Source organism: Falco punctatus, assembly GCF_963210335.1.
Source record: "Falco punctatus genome assembly, chromosome: 3".
Classification (NCBI taxonomy): Eukaryota; Metazoa; Chordata; class Aves; order Falconiformes; family Falconidae; genus Falco; species Falco punctatus.
Window position 1 is genome coordinate 11,952,111 of NC_137582.1, and position 27,257 is coordinate 11,979,367.

The window sequence follows — 27,257 nt, forward strand, 5'->3', positions numbered from 1 at the left end:
CCCCGTTCAGGACCCGCACCCCGCTGCAGCTCCGCGAGCGCCCCTGCACGAGGCCCGAGCCCCCGGCCGCCGCAGGTGGGCGAGGGGCGCTCAGGCGCCCGGCGGGACCCGGGGCGGGGGGCTCGGACAGGTGCCCGGCCCGGCCCGGCCGCCGCCCCTCGGCCCCGCCGCCCCTCGGCCCCTCGGGGCGCGGCGCGGCCGCTCCGGCGTGAGGAGGAGCCGCTCGGTGCCGCTCTTTCCCCCGCCGCCGCCGCCGCCGCCGCCCGCCGGCCCGTCTGCCGAGCGTGTGTCAAACCCACGTGCTCCGGCAGCCCGCGCCGGGGAGCGGCGCCCAGCGGCCGGGCCCCGCCGCACCGCCGCCGGCCTCGCCCCGCACGGGGACCTCCGCCGGCGGCCGGCCCCGCACCGCGGCCCCGCGGCCTGCACCGGCCCCGCGGCGGGGAGGAGGGCGGTGTTTTCCTGCGCGGCGCCGCCGGCGAGCGTCAGGCGGGGGGGAGGCCCCGGCCCGGCCCTTCCCCTGGCCCCCGCGCCCCGAGGATGGCAGCGCTGCCCGCACGAGTGGCTGGCGGCGGTGTCCCTCCTCTTTTTTTTTCCGGCGGCGGCGGCGGCAGCGGCGGCGGCAGCGGCGGATCATTGTTGTGTGGGAGGAGGGCGGCGGGGATGGACTTGATCTGCCGGGTCTCCTGCTAAGGCGGCAGCACAGCGCGCCCCGCCGCCGCGCCAGCACCCGCCAGGGCCGAGCCGCGCCGGGCAGGGAGGGACCAGCCCCCCGCCCGCTCCCCCTGCTGCTTTATTTTTAGGGGGCTCCACCGCTCCTCTCCCTCGCCCTTATCCCCCCCTACCCCCCTCCCCGCTCGCACACACGCACAGGGACACGCACGCACCCTCCTCCTTTGCCCTTTCATCCTTCCCCCCCGCCGTCCTCCCGCGCCGTCTCCTGCCGCGGCAGATGCGCCGGGGGTCACCGCGCAGCTGGGACTATGGTGAAATTTCCAGCGCTCACTAACTACTGGCCCCTGATCCGGTTCCTGGTCCCTCTCGGCATCACCAACATCGCGATCGACTTCGGGGAGCAGGTAAGGCAGCGCCTCCCCCGGGGGTGACCCTCGCCCGCCCTTCCGCAGGGCCGTACCGGCGGGGTTCGGCGCCTCCGCGGGGAAGGGAAGGGGAGGCGGATCGGGCTGTGCCGGGCCGGGCCCCGCCGTCCTCCCCCGACGCATCGCGGCGGGCGGGGACGGCGGCCCCTGCGCCGTTGGGGCGGCGGGCGGCCGGTGCCGCCGTGCGTGCCCCGGCGGCTGGAGAGCGCGGGCTGCTCCGCACCCCCGCTGGGCGCCCAGGGCGGGGGTCGGCGGGGTCGGGGTCGTTTTTTCTCTCCCCCCCCCCCCGCCTTGTATTTCAGGATTATATAATCTGAAATTACATAATGCACTCGCCGGGGGCCGGTTGTTTCCCCCCGCTGACACGGCTGCTCAGGTGCAGCAGCCCCTAGCGCAGTGCAGCGCCGCTCGGCGGCGGAGGCCGGCTCGGCCCCGGGACCCGGCGAGCTGGGGGGCGCGGGGAGGCAGGCCCGGCTGCCGCCGCCCGCTGCCCAGGGCCGCCGCGGCCCCCCCGCCCGCGCCCCCGCCCCGCGCCGCTGCCGCTCCCGCAGCCGCTGCCGCTGCCGCAGCGGCTCGGCCCCCCCCGCCCCGCCGCCAGCAGCCCCCGCCGCCGCTGTCCCGGTGGGAGGGCGGCAGCGCGGGGGGCTCCGGGCAGGTGAGCCTCTGCGCCCCCTCCTCCGCCCGTGTGTTGTGAGCCGGCAGCCCGCGGTGATGGGCGCAGGGCAGCAGGTCGGGGCACAGCGAGAGGAGCGGCTGCCGCCACACTCCAGCCGTGAACAGATCGCTGCGCTCGGCCGTGCTCAAATTCTCCAGCGGGGCTGGTGACCTCAGGCTGTCCCCGCGCTGGGGCAGCGAGAAAACACCCCGGCGTGCCCTGACGGGCCGGCCGGCTCCCTCGCACGCAGCCCTGCTGCTTCGCCCCCCCTAATCCCCACTTGCGTTTGCACTGAAAACATGTTTTGTGCTTGACTTACTCATTCCTCCGCTGCCCGAGCTTTCCACCCAGGGTGCTTGTTTGCCACAGCACTGTGGGGTGGGGAAATACCTGCTCTCTTGTTTCAGTATTTATGACAGGTAGAGCCCAGGTCTCATGTCAGGCTGCACTATATAGAGCCTATCATTACATTTTTAGTAGAACAGTATACACTAATACTTACAAGCGTTAAGCTGGGCAGCCACGTCAAGTATTGCACCTCAAATAGCTTTTATCCTTGTCCTGAGTCGCTCCGTTTTGCTGAGAAGCTCCTGTTTTCTAAGCAGGATAGGCACTTGTTCCCATGCTCCTTGAGCAAATCTACCAGAAAATTAGTGGGTACCTTCACCGTTTGTAAAGAAGAAAGTGATAGGAAAAATATTACAGTGGGAAAAAAAATAGCTAACATTAATAAAATGTTTGTCACGCCTGTGTCTGTTAATCGCATTTTGCTTCCTTGTCTTTCAAATTTAAATAAACCACGATACTAAAAAATGCAATTCCATCCTTGTCTAACGACTACATACTTTCCTGCTAACTCAGTGTTCTATAAATTGTACTTGGGGAGGGGGGGGAACTAGAGATAGAAATGACAAGGGAAAAGGTGATTTAAATGCTAATAACTGTACCACGTTAATAACATACAGCAGAAGTCAAATTGAAAGCAGTTCTCTCAGCAAACTGAGACAGATGCATGTGTACAATTTGCTTCATACAAGGTTAGCTTGATTCAAAATCAATGTCAACCCATAATAAACAGCCCCCTGGCTTCAGTGTGCTCTGGACCAGGATTTCAAAAATTAGCAAGCAAGAGGTTACAGCTTTATAAGTGAGGGCCTTCTGGCTGGCTGGGTACTGGTGACACGGTAGGGATGTTAACATGTGGATGATACATGGAAGCACTTATCTAAGCAACTTTGACAGTGTTAGGGACAAAATATGTCAGAAAATGTGTTTTATTTGATAGCTGTCATGGGATTGGCCGTCCAGGAGAGTTGGAGTTATCCCCTGTCTCAGATGGCAGCCTGAGGAGGTGTTTAATTGAAAAGGGAGAAATCTAGCGAGCAAGGAGACTCCTGCAGAAAACCCCAGCTCAGGAGTGGAAGCTGGAAGGATGTTTTTTGTACCAGCCTAGCAAGAGACTTAACCTGCCTGGAAATCAGGAACCTGAGGCAGGGAGGAAGTTACTCCGGGTCTGAAGAGATCCTCTTACAGAAAAAAGGACAGGGATTTTATTTTCCTGTATATAATAAATGAACTTTTTTATGCTTATAGGACATTACTGTTGCGCTCCTGTGGCTGGAAATATGCTGACTGGCTGAGCCAGTCACTTTTCTGCTCTACAAAATTGTAATAATTTTAATGACAGGGCTGAATTGAAGCAACATAGAATGGGTGTGCCAGCTCTGAATAGGCTGCCATACCTCCTTCTGTGAATGTATGTGGCAGATAAAAAAAAAGATTTCTAAGAATGATAAGGGAAGTAAAATTTGCATGAAGTAATGTTACCCGCTCTGGACAATACTGTAAAAGAGACATCAGAACTATAGGTCAGAAGTGAGAGATGACTGTAAATAATTAGGGAGAGAACGGACCTTGCCTGACCAGGGAAGAAAAGATGTCTAAGAAATGCTCTAAGTCATAAATCTTTTTGATGTGTCATGTTCATACATTGTTCTGTCAGGCGAGGAGAGTATTTGGAAGCAGAATGTTCAAAGCAGAGCCTTTTTAACAAAACCTAGTACCATTAGGTACCTGATATTGAAAAGTGAGAAACAAAGAGAATCTCACTCTTTTTTTTTTTTTTTTTCTTTCTTTCTTTCTTTTTACCTTGAGAGGCTTTTCTGGGTGTTGAATAGTTTCATTCAATGGTAAACATCACTAGGAAATTGCCGGGTCCTTGATATGTGGCTGTCTCTAGATTTCTTGCTACTTCAAGGGAAATTTATAGTAAGGTTAGAGAATATTTCCAGAACATAGTTCATGACTGGCCCATACCATTGCCCCATATAAGATGTTTGCTATGACAAGTGTGTTTACTTTGTAGGAAGTAAAAAGTGCTGGAGCAACGCTCATAAGAACTAATAAGCTGAGCTTCTGCAGTCACTTCCAGAGCTGCTATAGCCGGTGAAGAGCCTCCTGTTGACCCTTGGATCCTAATCCACTAACGCTTTAGGACAAGGCTATATTAGAGAGTTACTCCAATCTAGTGAGCTAACCTCATCAGTTCACCTCATGAAATCTTCTTAGACAAAGACCTGACACCACCCCACCCCTAAAAAAGGTACTCTTGATGCATAGACAGGTAAGTTCCCAGAAGATTTGAGAAATAAACCATTTCTAACTTTCCATGATTTACTTCTGCAACCGGTTTCCCTTACAATTTATTTACAGTACTACATAGCTTTTATGAAATAAAATACTATATAGCTTTTTTCTTAGCGTAAGGCCTTCAAGAATATAGTCCTAAATATTTTGGCTGAACGTTCCTTCTCCACACAAATACGTGTCTGTGTGTGAGTGTGTGTGTGCATGCATGTATTCAATTATTTTTCCCTAGCTATATGCACACACACACGAATATACACAACAGAGCTTCTTCATCCCAAGAGCTTAACACCACCAGAAGAGCGATTCTCCCTTTGCAGTCTGCTGGTGAGAGCATTCGACTCTCAGCATCTTATCCTGAGATGCACAATAATTAGTGTTTTAGTTAGAGCTCAGCTGTTGGGGGGCAGAGTTTGCATTAAAAAATCCCAGCTCCTGTGAAAAATGCTGTTGGATGTACTTGCTTGGAAATAAACTGCTCCTGTGTGGTGGAGCACAACACAACCTCAAACAACTCACTCAGTAAATAATACCACCGTTACCCTTTGTGTCACCACCCACGTCAGTTTTCTTTTTAACAGTTTCAGAGCTGCTCACATACGTTGTGGTGGCCTGATTTGTAATGTATGTGTACATTTGCATTAGCCTTAGCGTAAAGGGAGAAGACTGAGGTGCGCGTTAGTTCAGTAACTTTCTCAGGAGCGCAGAACCAGCCCTAGGCAGTGTTAAATACATTTTGCAAATGTCACTGGTAACTCTCTGCTGCTCACAAGGCCAGGCAGAGAGCAATATATTGAACTCGGGGCCTGTCTGCAGTAGCCCCTCAATTATCAGCGGCAACAGTGGGAGGGTTTTTTTTTTTCTGGCTATCACATACCCAGCCCCTGAATCATGTCTTTCAATTGCTGGCCTTTGCTGTTGGTTGGGCAGTTTTACGTGCCAACATAACTGTTAAGTATACAGACGTAATGTTGTTCAGTGGCTTGTGGGGCCTTGGAAACTAAAATTGAGCAAGCAGAGTCCTGCTGCCGCTTTCTCTTGAGGTCACTCACAAGCTCTGGTCCTGCAGAAAAATGGCCGTACATCGCGCATAGAGTAGTGGTTGGGATCAAATAGGCGAGCTGTAAAGGAAGCGCTAAACATTTTGGATTCTGAGTTATTCTGCAATAATTGCTTGAAAAACAAACTTTTTTTCTTGTATTTGAATGTTTTCTGGTTTTGCTTAATAAAAAAAAGTGTTGCCAGAAAAGGAGAACAAGTCATGAATAATGTATCAAAAAGAATTAGTGAGCTTATTGTCTGCCCATGCCATTTGCAAACTTAGTAGGGGGTTAAACATTCTGATTGATGCTTTCTGAAGCTCGTTTTTGGGGTAGGTGTTATTGTCTGGACGTTCAGAACAAGCAATGGGAGAGGTCACATTCCCAGCTGTTCACCGGGGATGTGGGCCAAGTTGTGTAACCTTTCTGTGGCACCGTTCCCCTGCCTTTGAAGTGTGCCTAGGCACCTACCTGTGTGTCACAGGGGTGTAAGGAAAATTCATGTGTCAGAAGCGCCGCGAGATGAAAGGTGCTATATGAGTGCAAAGTACTCCTGTTAGTGCTGTTGTGAGAGGTCAGGGACTCATTTAAATCACGTAGGACTTAAATACCATATAAACAAGAAAGCTAATAAGGTCTTATAACTGGTGTAGACCATGACTGTGTTATTACCACAAACATAGTATTAGTAGGGTACGGTGATGGAAATGCCCTATTTTTTAAAATTAATGTGAACTACACAGCATTTTAAATTAATTTTAGATGAACTTGTGTTGAAGAAGCAAACACCTACAGAGTATACTATGAACAGAATATTTTTAATTTTTTTATTATTATTATATTTTTTTTTTAGTTTTCCATGGTAACATTTTGAAGGAATTCGTTTCTCCTGCAGGATTCACAAGCCAAATAGTCTTGTGGCTAGGGAAGATCGGTGAAGTGCATCTAACTTCCCTGTTTGGAGTGAGAAAATCCAAGTGAGAGACCTTGTATGAAGGATCAAAACCCAAACCACACACACCTGAAGCAGTAATTTTCAGAATTTGTACCTCAGTACTGAATTCAGAGAGGTTCTTCCAAGCAGCGCAGCTCTCCTTACTTTTGCATGCCAGCCTGAGCCCTACAGCCTTAACTCCTAAATAGTCGTCTGCCAAGCACTGGAGCTTTTCAAGCCAGTGCTAAGTGGTCTGTAGACCACACAGACGATTCTTGGGACTACACGAGTGATTAATTAGGCTTATATGTCTACATTAGTTGCAGCGCGCATTAGATACCAGACATTGCATTCACCGGTCATGCAGAGCATTTGGTGGAGTTTCACAGCAAGGAGAAAAGAGGCACATACTCCTCGCAGCTAAAACAATATGTATTTGCATTTTATAGCACATAAGGTACCAAATGAACAGGTTATGGAGAGCAGTGGGGCTGTCACTGCTGAAGACTGCAGATGATACTAGAAATTATGAGAATGAACCTACAAACAAGGTGTCCATCCCCTGCAGTGCTCCATGTCGCCATAGTGTAAAATACATAATCTACAGCTAGGAGCTGTGTTATGCTTCATTTGTCAGTACCTTCTCCTTTTTCATCCTACCCTCTCCTTTCTTCATAAAACCCTCCGGTTCCCTGCTTCCCGTTCACATTGCTTCCCACCTCCCATGGCTGTGTCACCTTGGCTCTGAGGACTTCTCCGGACTTTTCATACCCTTCACTGTTAAGAACTGGGAGGTTTTGTACTTGATGCTACCCATGAAGCATGCTGAAGCAGTTGGCTAGCTGGATAGCTGCAGAGAGCCTGTTTCCAAGGAGGGAGGGAGGGAGAAACAACCCCTTGCAGCACCAACTAGCCACTTACTTGTTTCTGAAGTAGTTTAATTCATCCCAAACCTGTGAATTCAGATATTTGCCCACCAGGTTGCTGGAAAGTAAAACTTTCAGGTCTGTGGGCTAGAAACAATTCTCCCTACCAGAAGAGTAACCGATGGAGTGGGAGACCTGTGTACGTTTACCACTTTGCCAAGCAGTCCCAAGTCCTAGTCTCTGGGGTGGAGAGCCTTCTCTGGAGATACTCCAGTCACAATATCACTGGATATTCACTGAAAAAGCATTATGGGGTGGCCAAATACTTCTGGTGGGTATTTCAGAGACGGGAGAATTGGGTTCTCTTCTGTGCCAGTGAAAAATGTAGTAGACGAAGACAGCATCAGAAAGAAGGGATAAAAATACCCTGAGCCTATGTTAAAACATGGGTTGAAAACTGAAGTTCTGAGAGGGGTTTGAACCACTTTCTGCTTCATGGAGAGAAATCCCCAAAGTAAAACTTTTGGGTTTGAGTTCAACAGACCATTTGATTTGTTTCAGGGGGTTTTTGTTCATTTTTCTTTTGGTTTCATTTTCACAAAACCCAGAAAGCTGATCTCTCTTCGCATTTGATTTGGTCTGAACTGATTTATCTTTAATCTTCGATCATTTTGCTGCTGCACAGAGAATGTGGTTTTATACAGAGGCTTAGATGACATGACCAATCTTATGACCATTTGAAGACAAGTGACTTTTTATATGCAAAGAAGGCATGTACGCAAGGCTCCAGCTCTGAAAGTGCAGATTCTAGCTGTTAATTGACTTCCCATCTTGATCGTAGGCAAGAAATTTGTCTCTTTCTTTATGTGAGTTTTGTCGGTTCTAAAGTAGTGATGTGTTTCACAAGGCATTTACAAAGTTTAGTCCTTCATGTTTGTAAAACATGGATGTAAGTTGCTGTATAAATAGAAAATTTAAATATATCTGCCAGCTCATGCAGAAACCTCCGTGCATAAAATTGAGCAATTCCAAACAGCTTTTGCTTTGTAGCTACTTTGAGAAATCTGTGATGTTTTTAAGTAACATATCTATTACTGCTGAGCTCAGTTCCAGTGAAAATGGCATATCAGAACATGTGTTTCTTAGAAAAAATTATGGAAAATTTGTCATGAGCTTAGATTTCAACAAACTAATCTAACTAACTATTGGTGCCTCATCCTATTTGTACTTGGGAAACCTGTGGATTTGGGGGAGAGGGAAACAGGAGTGTTAATATGCAATTAGATCATCAGATTACACTTCCTTCTGCTTGCTTGATTTTCTACTGACATGGTAGTGCTGTAGCTATGGTTTTAGACACTGCTGCTGCCTTTTCAGATAACCATTAGCCAGGGAATTAAAAAAGAACCACTGTAAGAACAGGAGACCTACATGACCCATGAACTTTGGTGTCTGAAACAGTAAAGCTCTGCTGTTCTCCTGTCTTCTGTCTCCTCTATGATATTGTTTCTCTTTCAGAATTCCCACAGAACTTTGCTACCTTGCTTTGGAGTATGTCCGCATATGCAGTTTTTCTTGATTAATTCCTTTTTGATGTAGTGCAGAATAAAAGTGCCTGCATGAAACATTAACTAAGAATAATTGCAGGTGTAAACACGCGTTTTTTTCTAAAGAGGGCTGAAGTGCAGCATTTTTATTTGCAAAACCACAGTTGATTTCTGTAGCCTTTTCAAGAGCATTCTAGGAAAGGACAAAGGAAAAATACTGGAGAGTTAAGACCAGTTTATTAAAAAATAAGTGCTGCAGTGGCATGAAGTCTCAAGTGCCAATTCATTAGTAGCTGTTTGCAAGAGGTTATTACTGCAGCTTCTGGGAGTTGTTTTTCCTCAAGATGATGCAAAAAAGTCACTGTTTCTGATTTGGCAGGAGTGTTACTGTTGGAGAAAGGGTGGTCACTGTTGTCCAGAATGCTCAGTTTGCTTTACTGATGTAGTAGTTCAGCAAGAGTTCAGCTTTTAGCGTGGGAAGCAAACAAACTGCAAGACGCAACTTATTTTCAAGTGATTTGCTTCACATAGCTTTTTTTTGCAGTGCTGTTGGATTGCTAAGGCAGTTGTTTCCAACCTTTTTCAATTTGCAGAGCTCAGAAAATTTTCCAGTGGAGATGCAGAGAAAATTCACATCTGTACAAGCTGGAGAGCTTATTTATGTTTACATATTTTTTTAGTTACCTGTCTCCTACTCCTTGTAAATATTCCTTAAAGCAGAGGGTTCTGTGGGGCTGAAAGCTCACCTCACCAAAGCATGTGCCAGCACATTTGCTGACAGATAATTTGGAAGGCTTTTGGCTAGGAGGTGGTCTGTCTTCTGGCCTTCTTGCCTGTGTTTTGTACTTAAATTAGTGAATGAAGTCGGATGCAGGCCATACCTGAGCTTTCACGTGCTGGCCTTTGAACTGTGTGCCTGCACAGCTTTCACCACCTACCCTGGCCAAAGCAGGTGTGCACGTGCCAGCCTGGACTGATTTTTTTTTCCTTCTTCTAGTCAGACAGGCAGTGTGTGTATGTATAAGGGGCATAACTGCACGGCACCCACTGTTCTTCCCTTGTTTCTTTTAATTGTGGTGTTTGCCATCCTCTTCTTTGAAAATACAGGATTTATGTTTAGATTTTATTGGGCTGTTTTTCCTGTTCATTTCTTACTTACACCGCGTTACGTCTCCTTCATTCTGTTGCGTATCGGCGAACAGTATCTTATTTTTATAACCTCCCTGTCAGCGAGCAGCAGCTGCAGTTCCTGCAGCCATGGCCAGCCACGGTGAGGTAGCTCTGATCCACCTCCAGCAGGTCCCTCCTCATTGCAAACACTTTCCTTGCCGCAGCATACCAACCTGCTCCAAGAACTTGGCAGCCTTTGATCTCAAATCTGCCGTCCTGCAGATGAAAGGCAGGCTCCCGCACAAGTCCATCGTTACCATTTCCTCTGTCAGCGTGTTACCAATTAAAAAGCATTTAGCCCATTTGAAAAGAAAATTAATAGTTAGCGGCATTACAGGGCAGGAAGACGGTTCACATTTTTGGTTCAGGTGAGAGGGGGGGAAAATGTGAGTTAGGTAAGAGGAAGAATTATAGAAACGAAGCATTTATAGCTTGGGCAAAAAAGGGAATTCAGTAACCATCTACGGTTGTATGAACCACAGTGTGGTTATGAAGGAGAGGAGACAGGGTTAGCTAGGTCACTGCCATGGGGAGAACGTAGCGAGGAGCACTGAGAGAAACTGGGGGAGCTGCACACAATTTAGACTGAAAAGTTCACCAGATCATTTTACAAGTAAAAAGCAGGACTTGTTCCCTTTCACACATCAGTTCCTTCTAAAATGTGGCATGAAGAGCGCTGTGCTTTGGACGGTGTTGGGTGGTGGGTGGTGGTGGTGGCATGTTATGTAGGCTCAAATTCAGTGCGTCACCAAGAGCAAAGAGTGCTGTGGTCACTGTAAAATGCTGGATATGGTGGGTCAAACCTGAAGACCACGTCTCCTGGTGAGGGAGACAGGCAGCTTGGGAACCAGACACTCCTCAAAGATACTCAGTGCAGTCCAGAAGGGTCATGTAGTTACGGGCTGTTAGTGTGGCCTCTTCCTATGAAATTGTACACACTAAGGTAAAATACACAAAAACTGGATCTCAGGAGGTGCAGAATTTCTATTATCAAGGATTACTGATCATGATAGAGTTTTCTTACAGCACTCTTTCACACGACACCTCCCAGATGCAGCGTACAGAGCACTTGCTAGGGAGAGAAACCGGAGCTACCAATAGACATACCGACTGTGAACCCCTGTCTTGTTCCTTGCAGAAGTGTGCAGTGGAAGTGGCGTGCCCCTTGCTGCCTGGGTGAGCAATATGCACCGCTGGGGTCTCCCCAGCAGAGCTGAGCGCAACAAATCCAAACAAAATGACCGTACCAAAAAATACGGGGACCTTTCCAGTATGAGAGAAGTGGAGTTTTGAGATGTTCTCAGTCTGGAAGTATGCGAGATCTTAGCTCTGGTTTTAAACTGGAGGCTTGCTGAGTTTTTTGAAGGGCTTAAAGGCACAGCTGCCGCGAGAAAAAATTCAACAAGCACAGGGGACGTTGCAGGTTCTGTGGTACTGTGCAATGCCTGCCCAGCCCTGCACCCTTACTGTCTTTCTAATTCAGTTCTGCAGGTCCTTTGATTTGCTTGGTTGTGGGTGCTGGAGCGGTTTAGTTATGCAGACATCTGTGTGGCTTTGTCACCAGGCTGGAGCCTGCAGTGGCAGCTCCTCACCCTAATTGCTACCAGGGAGCCCATCTATTTCACCCTTGTCCTGTTATTTGCTTTGGTAACTTACTCCATCAGTCCATCCCACTTCCTCCCCCACCATGGGATTTTGGAGATGACTTTGAACATTAGGATTATTTGCAACCCGCTGAGCCCAAGAGGCCAGTTAAGGAGGTGGCTTCAAACCTGCCACCAGCTCTGCCCAGCAGAAGTGGACATACCAGGTGATGTACTTGGAAGGGTTGCTGGTCTTCCCTATTTGTGTGGCCTGAGGTGGTGGGGAATAAATCTTCCAATCTGAGTATCTGGAACATCCTCTTCATGAAATTTTGATTTTTTGCCCTCTCTTGTTCATAGTTTTTTGAAGCCTGTCAAAATAACCCCGGCTGTCCTTGGTTTTGTACAGTCACAGGGACGTGTCTGCTGTTTCTTCTCTGCACTTCAGTAGTATAAAACAACTGGTAATGTGGGGCTCCAAACTCAGTATGACAGCACTGTCAGCTTCCCCTGTATTTATGTTGGAACATAACAACTTCACGATCTTAAGCGTGTGCTTTGGAAGAGAAAGAAACTCCAAACCACAAAACATTTTTCAGCTCCTCAAGACACCAAAGGTAGTCGTCCACAAAAAGGTTTCCGTTTGCCACAGATATATACATTTTTCAGGTACTTCTGTCATACACATGCACATGTACATACTGTGTTGTGAGCAGGAGATTGCCTTTATAGAAGAATTATACACTGAGTGGTGCTAATGTACAGTCTTGGATTACTTACTGGCTTCTATGCAAAGCAAAATGGTTAAGGAAATAAGGGCAAGAGGTGTGCATAGGGCTGCTTAGGTAATCGCACGTGCGCCTGATGTGTCACAGTTTAAGTTGCCTCTGGTTACATGCTATTACAGTGGTCGCATGTGCAAATGCTGTTTTATTTTTGAATCAATGGCGTTGTACATGGTTTTCATCTGTACACAATGTGACCTTGAGAGCACCCCTCATCACTGCATCACTGTTCTTTATATACTTTTGCGGGCAGTCATTTTGCTTCAGAGTGTTTCATTTCAAAGCATGAAAGCATGACGACCTTTTAGCATTCACAGTCTTGTTCTTATATGAGTGTTCTGAGATTCAATCAATGGTCTACTGGTTAGGACATGCTCCAGCATTATAATAGTCTTGGGAAGAGCTTTCGTCAGCAGTGCCTTCTGGATCTAATGTGTAAGTAGTGTGTTTTTTTTCTACTAATACTGTGCAGAGGCCAACATTTCTCTCTTTAATAAATTTATGAGAAATCACAGCAGGTAACCTGCTTGACATTTTCTTACTGTAGGCTTGACCTGTTGGTGAGCTTTGAATCGCTGTCCGGAAAAGGCCGGTATAGTTGTGGGCTAGATTTTCAAAATTGCAGCATGCCTTTTTTGTCAGCTGCAAGCTCTTACCGCATTGTGGGTGGTTGCATCACTAAGGAGAAAATAGCTAGCAAAGGCACAATCATTGCCTCGGGACTTCGTGAAGAAAACCTCATGTTAAGTTACATATTTGTGACTTGAGCGCCAAGGGTTTGCTTGTGCTTGCAGTAATCTGCAGATGTGAAGACTGTTTGTATTCTGTGTGCATCCGCTGATTTGAAAGGGGAAATGAGTGGTAAGAGAGAGGGGTTAGGTCAAGAGGGAAGCTGCCTGAAAGGGTAGAGCCTGACAGCTTTGGCTTTGGAAGTACCAGCACATCCCAGAAGTCCCACTGTCCAGCAAGTGCCTCTCGGGTCATGAAAGCTTTTCCTCACACTAGAAGGGCTGAGATGCTTACAGACACAGTGGCTGCAGGGCCGTAATTTCATCACTGATACCTGGCTAAGTAACAAACTAGGTATTTTTTCCTCCTTTGTCCCGCTGGAAGTCTAGAGTATACAAAGGAGGCGTGCCAGTGTAAATTTAGCTTAATGAGAAGGCAATCAGGTTCTCTGTGACCAGCACCAAGAAGAATGTTAAAGCAATACTCATCCAGTGGCGACACAGGATAACCTGCGCTGAACTGTAGAAATAAATGGAGGAAGAAACATGACTTACTAATATCCTTGACCTTTTTTCAAGAGCAGATAAGAATAGTAGCAGCACCTGAAACCATTAGATATGAATACAGTGATTTCTAGATGAGTTTGCCTTATCTCTTGAGAGCTCAGTATGGTCTGCTATGGCAAGATATAAGCAAATTGGCTGGACAGGGAGGTAGTTATGTGTACGGCCAGAAGAACAAAGGATATTTGAATTACTACTTTTTTTTTATTTTTAACTTGCTTATAGCGTTAGGGACCCTAAGCACTGTTTCAGTTTGCTGTTGACACAGCATAGGGGTGAGGGATGCACAGACAGCTTGGAGCGGTTACAAAAAAGGATTAGTAGCCGTTTTGCAAGAGGTTATTATTGCAGCTTCTGGGAGTTGGTGTCAAAGGCAACTACAAGCATGAGTGTCTCTCATTTGTGCTCTGTAAAGAATAGTGCCTCTATAGTCTTGTGACATTTAGCATCAAATACCTCTACACTTTTCTTCTTTCTGTTTTGGCCAGGTAAGATTCTGTAACCTCTAATCTTCTGTGTATACCCCTTTGTTTTGTGATCCCTTTGTGAAAGAACGACAACATCCCATTGAGAAGGAGAGAAACAGGATATAAAAATGGGGCGCAGTGCACAATTCAATCCTTCACTTTCCTTCCACTGAATGCCTGCATGGCAGCACGCAGTGGTGCTGCGATGCAGCACCATAAGCAACAGTCTGGCGTCTGCAGCCTGCCAAGCTGAACCCAAAAGGATTGAGCATCATAAATGTCATCTCTTACTGTCTTTTTTTTTGGCACTTTGTTTATACGTACTTGTTTAAAACTGAGGATTTTTTTGGTTTCAGCCCTGGGTTGGGGCTTCCCATGCCGCTGCAGTGGTTTGTGGCCCTGGACAGCTTCTGACCCTCCTTCCCTGCCTGCTCCTTGTCACCCTGCCACCCATTTGCAGTCCTTTCTTTTCTCCAGAGTAGTCTGTAATCTTCAAATATCTGCTTCCCTTCTGTCTTCTCTACTTCTCCTTTTCTGTGCCTGTCCAGGGGCTGCCTCCAGAGCACATCCCAAAGCTGTTTGCAGGCAAGCAGCCCACCGCAATCATGACAGCAAGGTGCCCACCGCCTGGCCCCAGCAGATTCCTTCCTTGCAAACAAGAGGCCCGGTTCAGCAAGGGAAATGCTTAACTAGAAATCTTTCTGATGTTTGTGGGCTTTACGTTCAGGCCTGGGTTAAGCTCATGCACAGGTATTTATCTCTTAAGAGGCAGCCAGGCTTCAAGTGAAGAATGTGAGCTTTGTAAAGCTGCAAGACTTTATCTAGCAAAGCGTCCGTACTTGCCTCTTCTTCCTCCAGACATGCAGTTGTGGTACCAGGGAACGTGCTACCCAGCTGTCTCTGTTCCTCCTTTCACATCCCACTGTGTCAGGTCAGCTCTGGGTCAGGCTGGTTCAGATACTTTTTCTTTAGGACCAGGCATGTCGCAGTGCTGGCGGGACATGGCTGTGACTGCTCTGCCACTGCCGGTGACCTGTGGCTCCCTCTCGTCCTCACGCCAGTGCCTTGTTCTGAATTCCTGCTCAGCAAGATGCTGTGTAGAAGCAGTGAAATTTTTCTCCCTGCGTGCTGGCGTCTGATGGCACGTTGTAAATGCCTGCTGCCCTCACTGGTGGTTTTTTTTAAGATGTTGCAAACGAAGGTCAGGGTGATTATTCTCTCGCTAAGTCTTAAAGCCAATTTCTGGATCGCAGGCGAGAATAGCATTGCTTGCATTCCTCACATGCCTGTTCATCCTGCCTTATAGGTCTCATTGCTGTAGCTGACCAGTGATGTTTTCTTACCTGCAAGGTCAGAGATAAAGATGTTGGAGTGCTGAAAGAATCTAATCTCAGCTAAATCTCTTTTGAATCAGAGAGTACTTCTGCTCTTTGGTGTGTTTTTGCAAAGAAATCCTTTGAGGAAACCTGGGAGAGGCACGTCAAGCTCAGTCACTTGTACATGGGCATGAATGCCTTGTGCGCAGAGGTCCAGGCATTATGAACTCAGGTGTTCACTGTAGGCTTCAGACAGAAACATGTCCATTGCGAACCTGTGCATCACTTGAGAGACTTTGAAGATGTTTATAACCATTCTTAACATTATAAATACTTCCAAATTGCTATATATAATTTGGCTTCAGACATTTCTAGGTCATAACTAAACTGGTAGGCTTGTTCCAAATCTGGGATGGATGGCATGAATAGCACTTTGTGAGCCAGACCCATCACATGCTCTAAAATAAACTTGTGCTGAGCCAACATTGATCTTCAGATTCTTTGAAAATCTTCCCCACCTTACAGAAATTCCTGATAGTGTTTCTACAGCAGTTGATAATGAAGAAAAAAATAAAGCAGAGGATGGAGGAGAGTAAGGAAGCAACAAGCTGACTTTATGACGGGAAGAAACAAAACATGCAGCTAGGAGAAATTATTCTGAATAAACAAGCTCGTGAAATAACAGCTTCAGCAGCAGACAGCTTTTGGCTTGCCTAGCACTCTCATGAGTTTAGATTGCAAATCTCTTAAATTTACCAAAGCAGAGTTGTCTCCTAACAAATATGAATGGCTGCCTGAAATATTAACACAAAGAGTTCCTGTTTTCTGGGGGGGCAGAGAGAATAATATGGAATACATGAGGGTGACATAAAGATGAGAAGATAAGAGATCTTCGATGATTTATCTGATGACCTGTCTCCCAGTAGAGATAATAAATGCCCTAAGTGAAATTTCACCTGGGATAGTTTGCTCAGTTCTGGCCATACATACCTAAGGCAAGTCAATTCAAGCTTGTTCAAAAGATCAGGCAAAAGAAACCCCAGCTTTTAGTTTCTCCATTTGTTTTATCGTCCTGCCTGACAAGGAGAAACTGAAAGATTTTGATTTCTGTATCCCGGCGAAGGTGGGTAGATCGTGAATAAGGTTGTTCTTTGTAAGGAGATAAGAGAAGATGTTAGCCCTCCTGCAAACAAGAGCACACTGCGTAGCAACATCTGACTGTAAACAGACAACGAGTGTTTTTAAGCGCTTGGAAATGAGGAAGGCTCCAGGCTACCAGAAGAATGAGGCACTGGAAAGAGCAAGGACAGGAAAGCTGTACTACTTGTTTTTAAAATTGTGTTAATGAAAGTCATGCTATTGTATGTGTGCCTGGAGCACAGCAAAGGACCAAAGCCTACGCCCTTGAAAGTTGTTTCCATTTACCTCTGTGATAGGAAGAAAGTAGAACTTGGTACAGACAACTGTTATTTTGAATATGTATATCTCATATACACACAAAAAGGAATGAGAGGCTCTGAGTGGAGCTGCAGGATGCTTTGACTTCAGCTTACATTGTCTAGTGATTACCTAAGAGAACTTGCTGTTGCTGTTTAAGCCCTAATTCTGAATGCTTTTCTCTTCTCATGGCTAATTTTTTTATCTCTCTGAACATGCTGTCATTCTAAAATACCTATCTTTGATTCTTGCTTTCTTTTTTTTTAAAAGAACAAAATCATTGCTTACTTGAGGCCTCTACAACCCCTGTTCTCCCAGAGGAACAGCAGTGGATTGGGATGCACAGTTCCCCAAAACACGAGGTGTCCCCTCACCCGGTGCCACAGAGGCAGGGCGGCAGCTTCTGCGGGGCTGACATTGCTGCTGCTGCTGCTGCTGCTGCTGCTGCTGCTGCTGGCACCAGCGAACAAACAAAGCTCTGTTCATTTTCTGCTCCAGCAGAATGAGCAGGGGGCGGGGGACGGGACAGAAGAAGGATGAGCTTGGGGATGGAGCTTGCTCAATCGAATGAGGAAAAATATAGTGAGGGAAGGGAATGTATATTCAGGTTCATAAAGAAGTGCTTTCAATGATAATATGTTAAACACAGTTTGGAAGGGTTTGGCAATGCCCTTTTATTGCTCTTCACAGGACAGCTTATCTGTTCATTTTTTCTGTTTTGCATGCTAATGATAAATCAGAGTCAAGCATCAGTGCTTGTTTTGTCGTTGCCATTGACCCTGATTTAGGACAATCTCAAAACACAAAATACCTTCCCATTTTCTCAATGCTTACGTCTTCTTCCAGAGTTCCAAATAACAGGCTGGCACTGTGATTTGAAAATCGTTTTAAACATTGTTGCTGTAGCGTATTCTTAGTAAAAGACAAGACTGCCAAAAGTATGCCAGAGATGGAAGCACCCAGGCTGCACTGAGAGCGCTGGGAGAGAAAAGCTTAACTCCTGTTTGAAAGTCTCAATCTGTGTATTTCCATCCGTTTGAATTAGGTTGAATTAGCCTGCTGAAAGCAAAGCAACCATTATTACGGTAATGAGATATTAAAAGAAAAAATCTATCACAAGTTTCATAAGACATGCTACCTTCAGAAATACGGCATTATGGAAGTGTGGGCATTAAATTCGTTGGCCTTTGCATAAATATGGTGACTAAGAAGCCATATTTGTGTTGCTCTAGTTAATTAAAAATGTGATTTTAAAGTGTTTTCATGATGTGACTAGAACATCCATCCTGTAAGGAGAGCAAATACTGAAACGTGAGGGGCTTACTTCTGTGTCTGAGAGGTTAAGCATTTTCATCTGGTTGAGCTGAAGTTGAGGGAAGAAGGAATTTTTTTCAACTTGGGGGCTGCTACGTTCTTTTTAGTTACACCATGTATGCGCGAGAGTCCAAGAGCTGATTGAGCACAGTCTAATTAGTCTGCTGACAGCAGATGGAAGCAAATGGCCAGACCATGAGGTGTGTCATACCTACTTTGACCTGCAGCCATCAGCTGGCCTTACTCCTTGTTCAGCCATGCAGAGGAGGGATGGCCAGCAAGAGCGGGAGGCAAAAGATTTGTCTCACTGCCACTGCCATACATGCAGAGAGGTGAATCCTCTGGCCTTTATAAAGGCTGTTGACCCTTTTTTCTTCTTTTTTAATCAAGGCAGAGTTCATTCTTTCACAGATAAAGTGGTGGATGTGTTTATACTTACGTCATAGACTCGGAAAGGTTGAAATCTTTCTGCAGCATAGCTATTCCCTTTTCATCTCTAATGGTCACTCTTCATTGCTAAACTAATGCATAGGAAAATAGGTGCAGATTTGGCATTTCCCTGAATGTGTTCACTGCTTGAATAGTCATTGTGCTTGCTGTAGCCATAGGTAGGTAGAAGTGTTCTTTAAAAGTGGAAAAGTGATTTTTTTTCTTACCCAATCTTTTTTAAAAAACTGATCTTTTTCATTCACTGTTGGTAGTGAATTAGAAATTTGCTGTGTCATTGTTAACTAAGCAGAATAAAGATAGTCTGGAAATAGAAATTGCTGCAGCCTGTGCAGAGAGATGTCAGCTGTTGCTGGGTGTCATTGTGAAACTGTGAAGTCATCAGAAATAATCCTCACTGGGAACATGAATATCAGGCACAATGGTGGGTTTCCAAACTGAAAATAGAGAGACTGAAGTCTGGGAAAAAGAAAGAAGAGAAATATCACATGACATAAAAGTGGCTCCAGTTCTTTTTGGCTCACTGGAAGTTTTTGGCTGTCTGTAATATCTGATACCCACAGAAGAGATACCTGAAGATCCATGACCAATAAATGCAGTCCTAATCCAAGACAGCCTGTAGAGTTTCCATATGCTCAGTGGGAACTTTCTGCACAATAACACTGAAGCCATGCAAAAACATGACCCCTGAAAGTGAACAGGAGGAGGAGATTTAAGAAAGGATAACTTATCTTGTTAATGACACCAAAGAATAAGACACTCAGGAGAAACCCAATAGCATCAGCGGTAAAGGTCCTGTTACCACTGTCAAGGATGAAAAGGAAAGCCTTTAAGAAAAAGAGGCAATAAAATTGCTTTCCAACTTCTTTATCACCCATTACATAAAAAGCCTGAGGGAACGAGATCTTACAATTGGAAAGAGTCTTAATGGTCCAAAACTCAGCCCAGACCTTGGAACAAAAGCTATAGTCATCACATTGCTTTGCTTTCTGGACAAAGAACGTACTATGTAAAAAGCAGAAAAAAAACTCAGGAGCCTGGGATATGCCAATAAGCAAATCTCCCTTTACTCAGACAATAAAATAAAAGATCAGGAGAGAGGAACAAACGCAAGGCTTCAAACAGCAGTCTGTTAACCCGTCAGACCAATGTGGATTTAAGATGAAGGTCCACCAGTTTTTTTATCTACAGGGAATGACACCACCTGTGCCCTTGCAGTTTCTCTTGTAACGTCAAAGCTGGTGGCTCTATCAGAAGTTTGTGCTGTTGTAAAAGTAAGGGTATCTGCTTATTCATATAACATGATTCAGCTTCTTTTGCTTCCAGTAACGCGGCACTGAAATCACTGTTGTTTATTGCGTATTAATGGTGTTTCAGAAGAGAAAGAGAGGAAAGAATAGAGAATTTAGTAGTTGAAACACTTGTTATTGTATTACTGCCTTGAAAATACCTTTGTTTTGTACTAACTGTATCGGCAGGACTTGTTTGCCATAGACCAAGAAGTCAGCAATGAAGGAGAAGGTAGATGGCAGTCATCATTGACAGAAAAAGTGACAGCAGGAATGTGGGAGAAAGCATCTTTACTTACAAACTTTTGACAGATAATCCTAATGAGGCTGCAGGGTGCCAGTTGTGGAAAGCAGTAGCCAAATCTCACACCCATTTTAATAAAACTGACAAAATGAGGCAAAAGATGGTCTTTTCTTTTACTGCTCCAATAGCCTGGTCTTTATTTGTAACTGGAGGGTACTTCTGAGAAGAAAACATTAATATTGTTATAGTAAGATGCAGGCTCCCAGAAGAGATGAAAAAACCACTGCCTGTGCATTCGCTGGGTACCCAAGGAGTGTTGTCTGTGATGCCTCCATGGAAAGTAATTTTTGCCCACTGGCAAAGCTGAATGGTAGCTGCTGAGAAGAACAAGCTCAGACCTGAACAAGCAAAAAGTTGATTCTCGCTGTACAGAAGCGTGAGATGTTTTCTGGGAGTAAAGCTCAGGTAAAGCTGACCTCTCATTATGCTAGTTCTGTGAAAATGAAACTTAAGTCAGTGATTCAGGCAAGCACGTAGTTTCTGTTTGAAACACTAAATTGAGAACTACTCTACATGAATAGTTCTGTTTTCCACAATTTTCTATACAGATAAATGTTTATATTACTTACAGAAGAGCAACAACATATACAGCTGACTATACCTATTCTTAACATGGTTTAAAAAAGGAGGAATGCCAGTTAGAGCTGTGTAATGGGCTGCTCTGAAGCTACAGCCAACAGATTTCACTTCTGTTTTGCAGATGAACAAAGAAGCAATATTTTGATATCTTATTGTCTCTATTTTATTTATAAAACTAATAGCAGGGACAGAAAACAGCATTAGGCTAGCCAAATTCCCCAACAGGTAGCGAAGAAACCTCAGACAGCTCAAAACTGGGAAGGCTATACAACAGCTGTGGAGAGCAAGCAGCATCATTTGCAGTATCATGTTTCAGAAAAAACAATTAGAGAAAAAAGTTGCAAATGCTAAGATGATACAAACCTGTACAAATGTACAGTCATACTGAAAAAAAAAAAAAAAAAAAAAAAAAGGGGAAAAAAATATAAATAAAAAGGGGAAAATCCACCACAGTACAAGTTTATTTACGTGATTCATCTACATTTAGGGAGCCTGTTTTAGCCTTTCACTAGCTGATCACTCACTCCCGGTGGTGGGATGCGGGAGAGAATCAGAAGGGTAAAGGTGAGAAAACTCGTGGGTTGAGATAAAGACAGTTTACTAGGAAAGGCAAAAGCCACACTGTTTAAGGACTGCTCAGCCATAACCAAATCATCCCTGTGTTATCAACACTGTTTCCAGCACAAATCCAAAACGTAGCCCCATACTCGCTACTACGAAAAAATTAACCTACCTCAGCCAAAACCAGCACATTCTATATACCTTATCCCGTGCCATTTATGTCATGATCCAGCCTCACATTTTCCAATACATCCTCAATAATCACCACCCCTCTTCCCATCCTTTGATATAATACACAAATATCAATCCCTTTTCCTACGGACTACCCTGTAAAATACCCATAAAATGTCCGCAAAAGTCTATAGAATGTCCACCGAGTTCATTTAGTCCATGGATTTGGGCTCCACTGTTACGGTGGTCACTGCGGACAGGAGAGGTGGTGTGTTGCATGGAGTTACTGGGCACCAAAGCCAGCTCAGGTCATGTTGCTGCTGCATTTGCACTGCTTCTTGTAAGACTTGTCCTCCACTGTTTTGGGTGGTTCCTGCTGCAGTAATTCTTGTAACATGCAACTCAAATCATGGGTTAAAACAATGTAAAGGTGTATCCATTACAGTCTCCACCCCTGGTGTCTTTGGGCCAAGTCACAGGGTTTAACATTGCAATGAACTCCTCCCCTTGCTTCTAGCCTGGCTAGCAGCAAGGGGTTCCTGCTATAGTAATCCCCATAATATGCAACTCAAATACCAGGTTACAACGATTTAAAGGTATTTCCATTACAGTTGCCACCCCGGTCCCTTTAGACCAGATCACAGGGTTTAACATTGTGATGAACTCCTCCCGTTACCCTTGCTCCAGCTTGGACTTACTGACAGACTGCAGTCCCTTAGGTTGGTACCTACTCCAAGTAGAGCCTTATCTATGAGCCATAGTCTCTTCAGGGATGTACCTTCTGCAACATAGACTTATCCACAGCTACAGTCGCTTTGAGGTGCCCCTGTTCCAGTGTGACCTTATCCATGGGACACAATGCCTTCAGAGATCTACCTGCTCCAGCATGGCCTTGACCGCAGTTGCAGTCCCTTCAGAAGTAAGCCTGCTCCAACATGGCCTTACCTATGCCTGCAGTCCTTCCAGGGTTGTACCTGCTTTGTCGTGGGCCTGTCTATTGCCACATGCTTTGAGGCTCCAGCGTAACCTCAGGTACAGCCACTGATGCTTCAGGGTGTACCTGCTGCAGCAGAGACTTTTTCACAGCCACAGATGCTTCGAGGTGTACCTTCTCCAACACGGACTTGTCCTTGGGCCACAGTCCCTTCAGAGGTATACCTGCTGTGGTACAGGTGTGACCATGGCCACAGATGTAACTGCTCTGGCATGGATTTATCCACAGCCACAGATGCTTTGGGGTGTCCTGCTCCCACATGGACTCATCCACAGGTCGCAGTCCCTTTGACTTGAGTTTACTCTAGGCTTACAGCCTGACCAGTACAGCAGCACAGAAACAGCAGCCATGCCCTGGCCGTCTGCCACTGTAGGTGCATCACCATTGCCGTTATCAAAATGTTCCCAGGCAGAGCACAGTAAGATGATAAGCAGTGCAGCAGTGCAGCAAGCACCGAAAGCAAAAAGCAGCCACTAACGAGCACTAGACTCTAATACACAGTAAGGCAAGCAAGCCCCATGGCAAGCATAGAAGCCTGCCAATTAATAGCTGAACAGCAATAACAGCTATAAATTTGATCTAGCACATTCTAATCAAATCTGTTGTTATCTCAAACCCTTTGAGCCCCACATTGGGCGCCAAAAGCCACCTGTTGTGGTTTAACCCCAGCTGGCAACTAAGCACCACACAACTGCTGACCCCCCCCCTGCAGAGGAATGGGGGAGGGAATCAGAAGGGTAAAGGTGAGAAAACTCATGGGTTGAGATAAAGACAGTTTAATAGGTAAGGCAAAAGCCACACACACAAGCAAAGCAAAACAAGGAATTCAGCACTTCCCATCAGCAGGCAGGTGTTCGGCCATCCCCAGGGAGGCAGGGCTACGTCACGTGTAAGTTACTTGGGAAGACAAAACGGTATCACAGCAAACATCCTCCCCTTCCTTCTCCCCGCAGTTTTATATTGCTAAGCGTGATGTCATATGGTGTGGAATATCCCTTTGGTCACTTGGGGTCAGCTGTCTCAGCTGTGCCCCCTCCCAACTTCTCGTGCACCCCCAGCCTACTTGGTAGTGGGGTGGGGTGAGGAGCAGAAAATTCCTTGGCTGTGTGTGAGCACTGCTTCAGCCATAACCAAATCATCTCTGTGCTGTCAGCACTGCTTCCAGCACAAATCCAAAACGTAGCCCCATACTCGCTGCTACGAGGAAAATTAACCTACCTCAGCCAAAACCAGCACACCACCCCCACCCCCGCTTTGCCAGATCTTGGGACCTCTTACTCAAACAGCACTGAAGTTCCTTTCCTTCCCTTCCCCAGCCACCACCGGCAACCTCTAAGGGTAAACATCCAGCTCTTGCTCTCACCTGTGTCCCACAGCTATCTCTGGCAACTTCAGCATGTGTGCAGCTAACCAAGCCAGACCTGAGATCACCTGTGGACTGGGGAGCAGGGACAAATGAGGACATAGTGACAGCACAGCCCCCTGCAGCTGCTTTCTTGCAGGGAAAAAGCACAGTGTTAAAACTAATTTTTGCTTAAATAATTGGTTTATTTGTTAAGTCATGAGCTGAGAAAGCAAATGTTAGGGACAGAAGTGCTGTAAACAAATAAAATTGTAATTTAGTGCTGAACATTTGTCACAATTAAGAACTCTGCTTTCAGATTCTTCTTAACTGTTAGTGACTGTCACCATTTCACCTGTTGTGTCTAATACATGGGGTTGTACCATGCAAGTCACTTGCTACTTTGCTCAGTTTCTTCCTCCCTGTTCAGTGAATGCTTACCTGATCTAAAAATAAATACAAACTCGTAAACACTGTCCTTGAGCTGCAGGCTGTTAGGTAGAAGCAAATTCAGCCATCGCTGTGTATGTGTGGTAAAATGCAATCTGTGCATTGATTTTTTCCTGCTTTGAACTCTAGGCCGTTTTGTATTTGTGGCTGCTGCTAGCAGAACGGGGCTGTATCTGACAACAGCAGTGGACTTTAAAAGGCAGAATATAAACAAGGTATTTGGAATGTGCCCAGGGAGATGAGTCTTGCTTCCTCCTTTTTCCCCTCAAGTTTCACTTTATGGTTTGTGACAGCCAACCTCCTGCTTTTCACTGAAACAGTGAGAACTGCCCTGTGCCAAAATTCAAGTTGGTGTTTTTGAACTGAAGAAACGAAGTGAATCAAGAAAATGTGTCACCTTGAAAACAGATGGCCTGCTGTGGATGTGGTAGTTCAGTAGCAGGCACTTGGTCCTGACGGTCTTGTGGTGGCAGGAGTCACGGAGGCTCCCGTGGAGCCTGGGAGCTGTGCATCTGATGCTGCGGAGATCACTACGGGCGTGCCATACCAAACCTGGTACAACGAGCTAGCTCTGGAGCCGTTGTCCAGCACCTGGTGATACTGTTGAAGGGCTCATTCAAACTAAAGTGAAAACTCACGCAGTAATATGTGAAGTTAAAATACCTCCCTTCCCCATTTCTCTACCACACTGGAAAGGAAGATCGGTGTTTGCGTTGCTGAGGCTGGCTGTGGCAGGTGAACGTGTTGTTGCACCGTTGCTGCTTCTGTGCTTTCCTCATGACGAGCACGAGCGCTGGCATTGCGGACCGGAGAAAGGATTTCTCACTTGTGGCTGTGTGGGGACAGTGCAACTTGTGAGCTGCATTTCAGAGATTATGAGCTCTGTGTAAGCACCTTTATCGTACAGCAAGCTCCATTTTGTTTGTAAGCCCAGTCTCTCCTTCTGCTATCTTAATTACTTTCACAATCCCCATTTGGCTGCAGTCGCAAGCAGTGATGTCGCAAGGGTGACCATAGAAGGTCACTAAACCTTGATGACCCTTGGTTATCAGGAAGAACTTATCTTGCCAGCCATTTTCAAGAGAAGAGATGCAGAAGGCAAAGCTATGTCAGTGAAGATCCCTGAATAATTTAAAGGCCCCCAAATTCCCTAGCAAACAATGATCAAAAGGAAAAATTTCCAAAGCTGGGAAATGCAAACAGAATTTTTTGTTTTGTCTAACTCTGTTTATTTCTTGTGCAACTGTAACAGAAACTGTTGCAAAATCTCTGTTATATCTCAACCATATCTGCTCCTCCACTTACAAACCACCACCCTGCAAATGCATAGAAAATGGAAAGTCTAGCGCTTCAGCAGGTGAGGATGGCTATGCGTGTGTGTGTATGTAAAGGCAGGCATGTGGCATTGGGTGGCGTTAGGAATAGCTCTGACTGGACATTTGGACCATGAAGTTCTACTTTCTTATATGTTAACAGACTGAATCTGTGTGAAAGAAATATGTCTTGGGGCTACTGGGGAGAGGGTAAAAAGTTCACCCATAGAGCTGCCCCAGGCCAAGGGAAAGTAAAGATATACAGGTCCACATCCAAACTCAGTTTTCTGGCGAGTGTAAAACTCTGGAAGCTGTAAGTGTGTATCATCATCTAACACAAAAAAATATGGATACACTGAAGTTGACGGGACGCACAGGAGCTCTGGGGTGGCAGCAATATCGGATCCAAATTTGAAAGCCTGTTTGCTCATTCGTTCTCTCTTTCACATGCTGATGTTATCAATGTTGGCTGATACTTGAGAGTCAGATTTTAGGTATTTGTTAATATGTAAACCTACAAGTTCAAATAACAAGTCATTTTCAACAGTTAAACTAGTTCTTAGCATGGCATGACTTATGAAGTGTTAACATCACTTAAGGATGATCACCTCTGCTCCCTCTAGTGAAACTTTGTTTCCAGAGGTAGAGACATTACCTACAGTATTTCTTCAATTTCACCTTTATTCCTATTCCATCTTATCTTAAGCGGATTTTCATGAGACCTTGGTTTGCCTTTATCTCTTTGGACAACCTACAGCTTAATTACAGCTTGCCAGTGTCTGTCAGGCAAGGTTACACAATTTTTCATACTCTTCTAGGACTCTGAAAACTTCCCATTCAGCATAAACATAAGAGTTTCAGCTCCAAGAATTTAGAAGCTTTCTCATTTGTGAGGTGTTTGGATTCCTGCCTCAAAGCCACCAGCAGATTTGATACCATTGGGTACCTCCATTCAAGTGAGGAAAACACTTGCAATCATAGAAACATAAGAATATTCAGCTGGAACCTCCTAACATTGCCAAGAAAGTCTATTCCGATGAATTTTGTGACATTTCTCCCTTTTAACTCCCAGGCATCAAATCCATCCTGCCCCATGTCTCCTTCTGGAGTGTTTTTTCCTGCCTTTCTTGTGGACAGTTTCCTCTGGCCTCACCTATTTTTTTGTCAATTCAGTCTCTTCCTTACAAGGAGGAGAAAGCTCCTTGTTCCATGCCACCCCTTACTTCATAGTAGCTATACTTGTAGATGTTATTGTCATATGCCATGTCCCCATCTAAAGTTCTGAAGAAGATGGGAAAAGTGGCAAAGGAAGAATATGGTTCTTGGTTTTTGCCTCATTTCAGTTCTGGGGTGAGCCAGACATTATTACGCTTTAGAGGACACCAATTTCTCTCATTGATACTTTAGGGGAAATGTGCATAGAAACGGTTATGTGACTAGCACACTTGGAAGTATGCACCGGGATAAAAGTGTCTTCCTAGTCCTATCGAACATTTTGTACCTCTTCAGTGATGTGAATGAGCAGCGGATCAGGCAAACAGGTTGAGTTGCATAACAGAACAAGGGAAAGACAAAGGTCTTCTGCTTGTGTGATTGCCAGACTAGCTGTGAGTGGCAGCACAAACTGAGTTAAACATACAGACTTCATCATTTGTGAG

General features: G+C 45.7%; 2 protein-coding genes across 2 annotated transcripts in view; one reads left to right on the forward strand and one right to left on the reverse strand.

Moving 5' to 3' along the window:
* FBXL7 (F-box and leucine rich repeat protein 7) overlaps positions 1-1,024 on the reverse strand; it is a 374,313-nt gene extending 373,289 nt beyond the window's left edge. Inside the window, exon 1 of the mRNA XM_080377779.1 lies at positions 885-1,024. The gene's annotated coding sequence lies outside the window, so the exon portion shown is untranslated. The remainder of the gene's footprint in view (positions 1-884) is intronic.
* ANKH (ANKH inorganic pyrophosphate transport regulator) overlaps positions 943-27,257 on the forward strand; it is a 113,097-nt gene continuing 86,782 nt past the window's right edge. Inside the window, exon 1 of the mRNA XM_080377778.1 lies at positions 943-1,076. Within this exon, the coding sequence (XP_080233904.1) occupies positions 981-1,076 (96 nt within the window). The 5' untranslated portion in view covers positions 943-980. The remainder of the gene's footprint in view (positions 1,077-27,257) is intronic.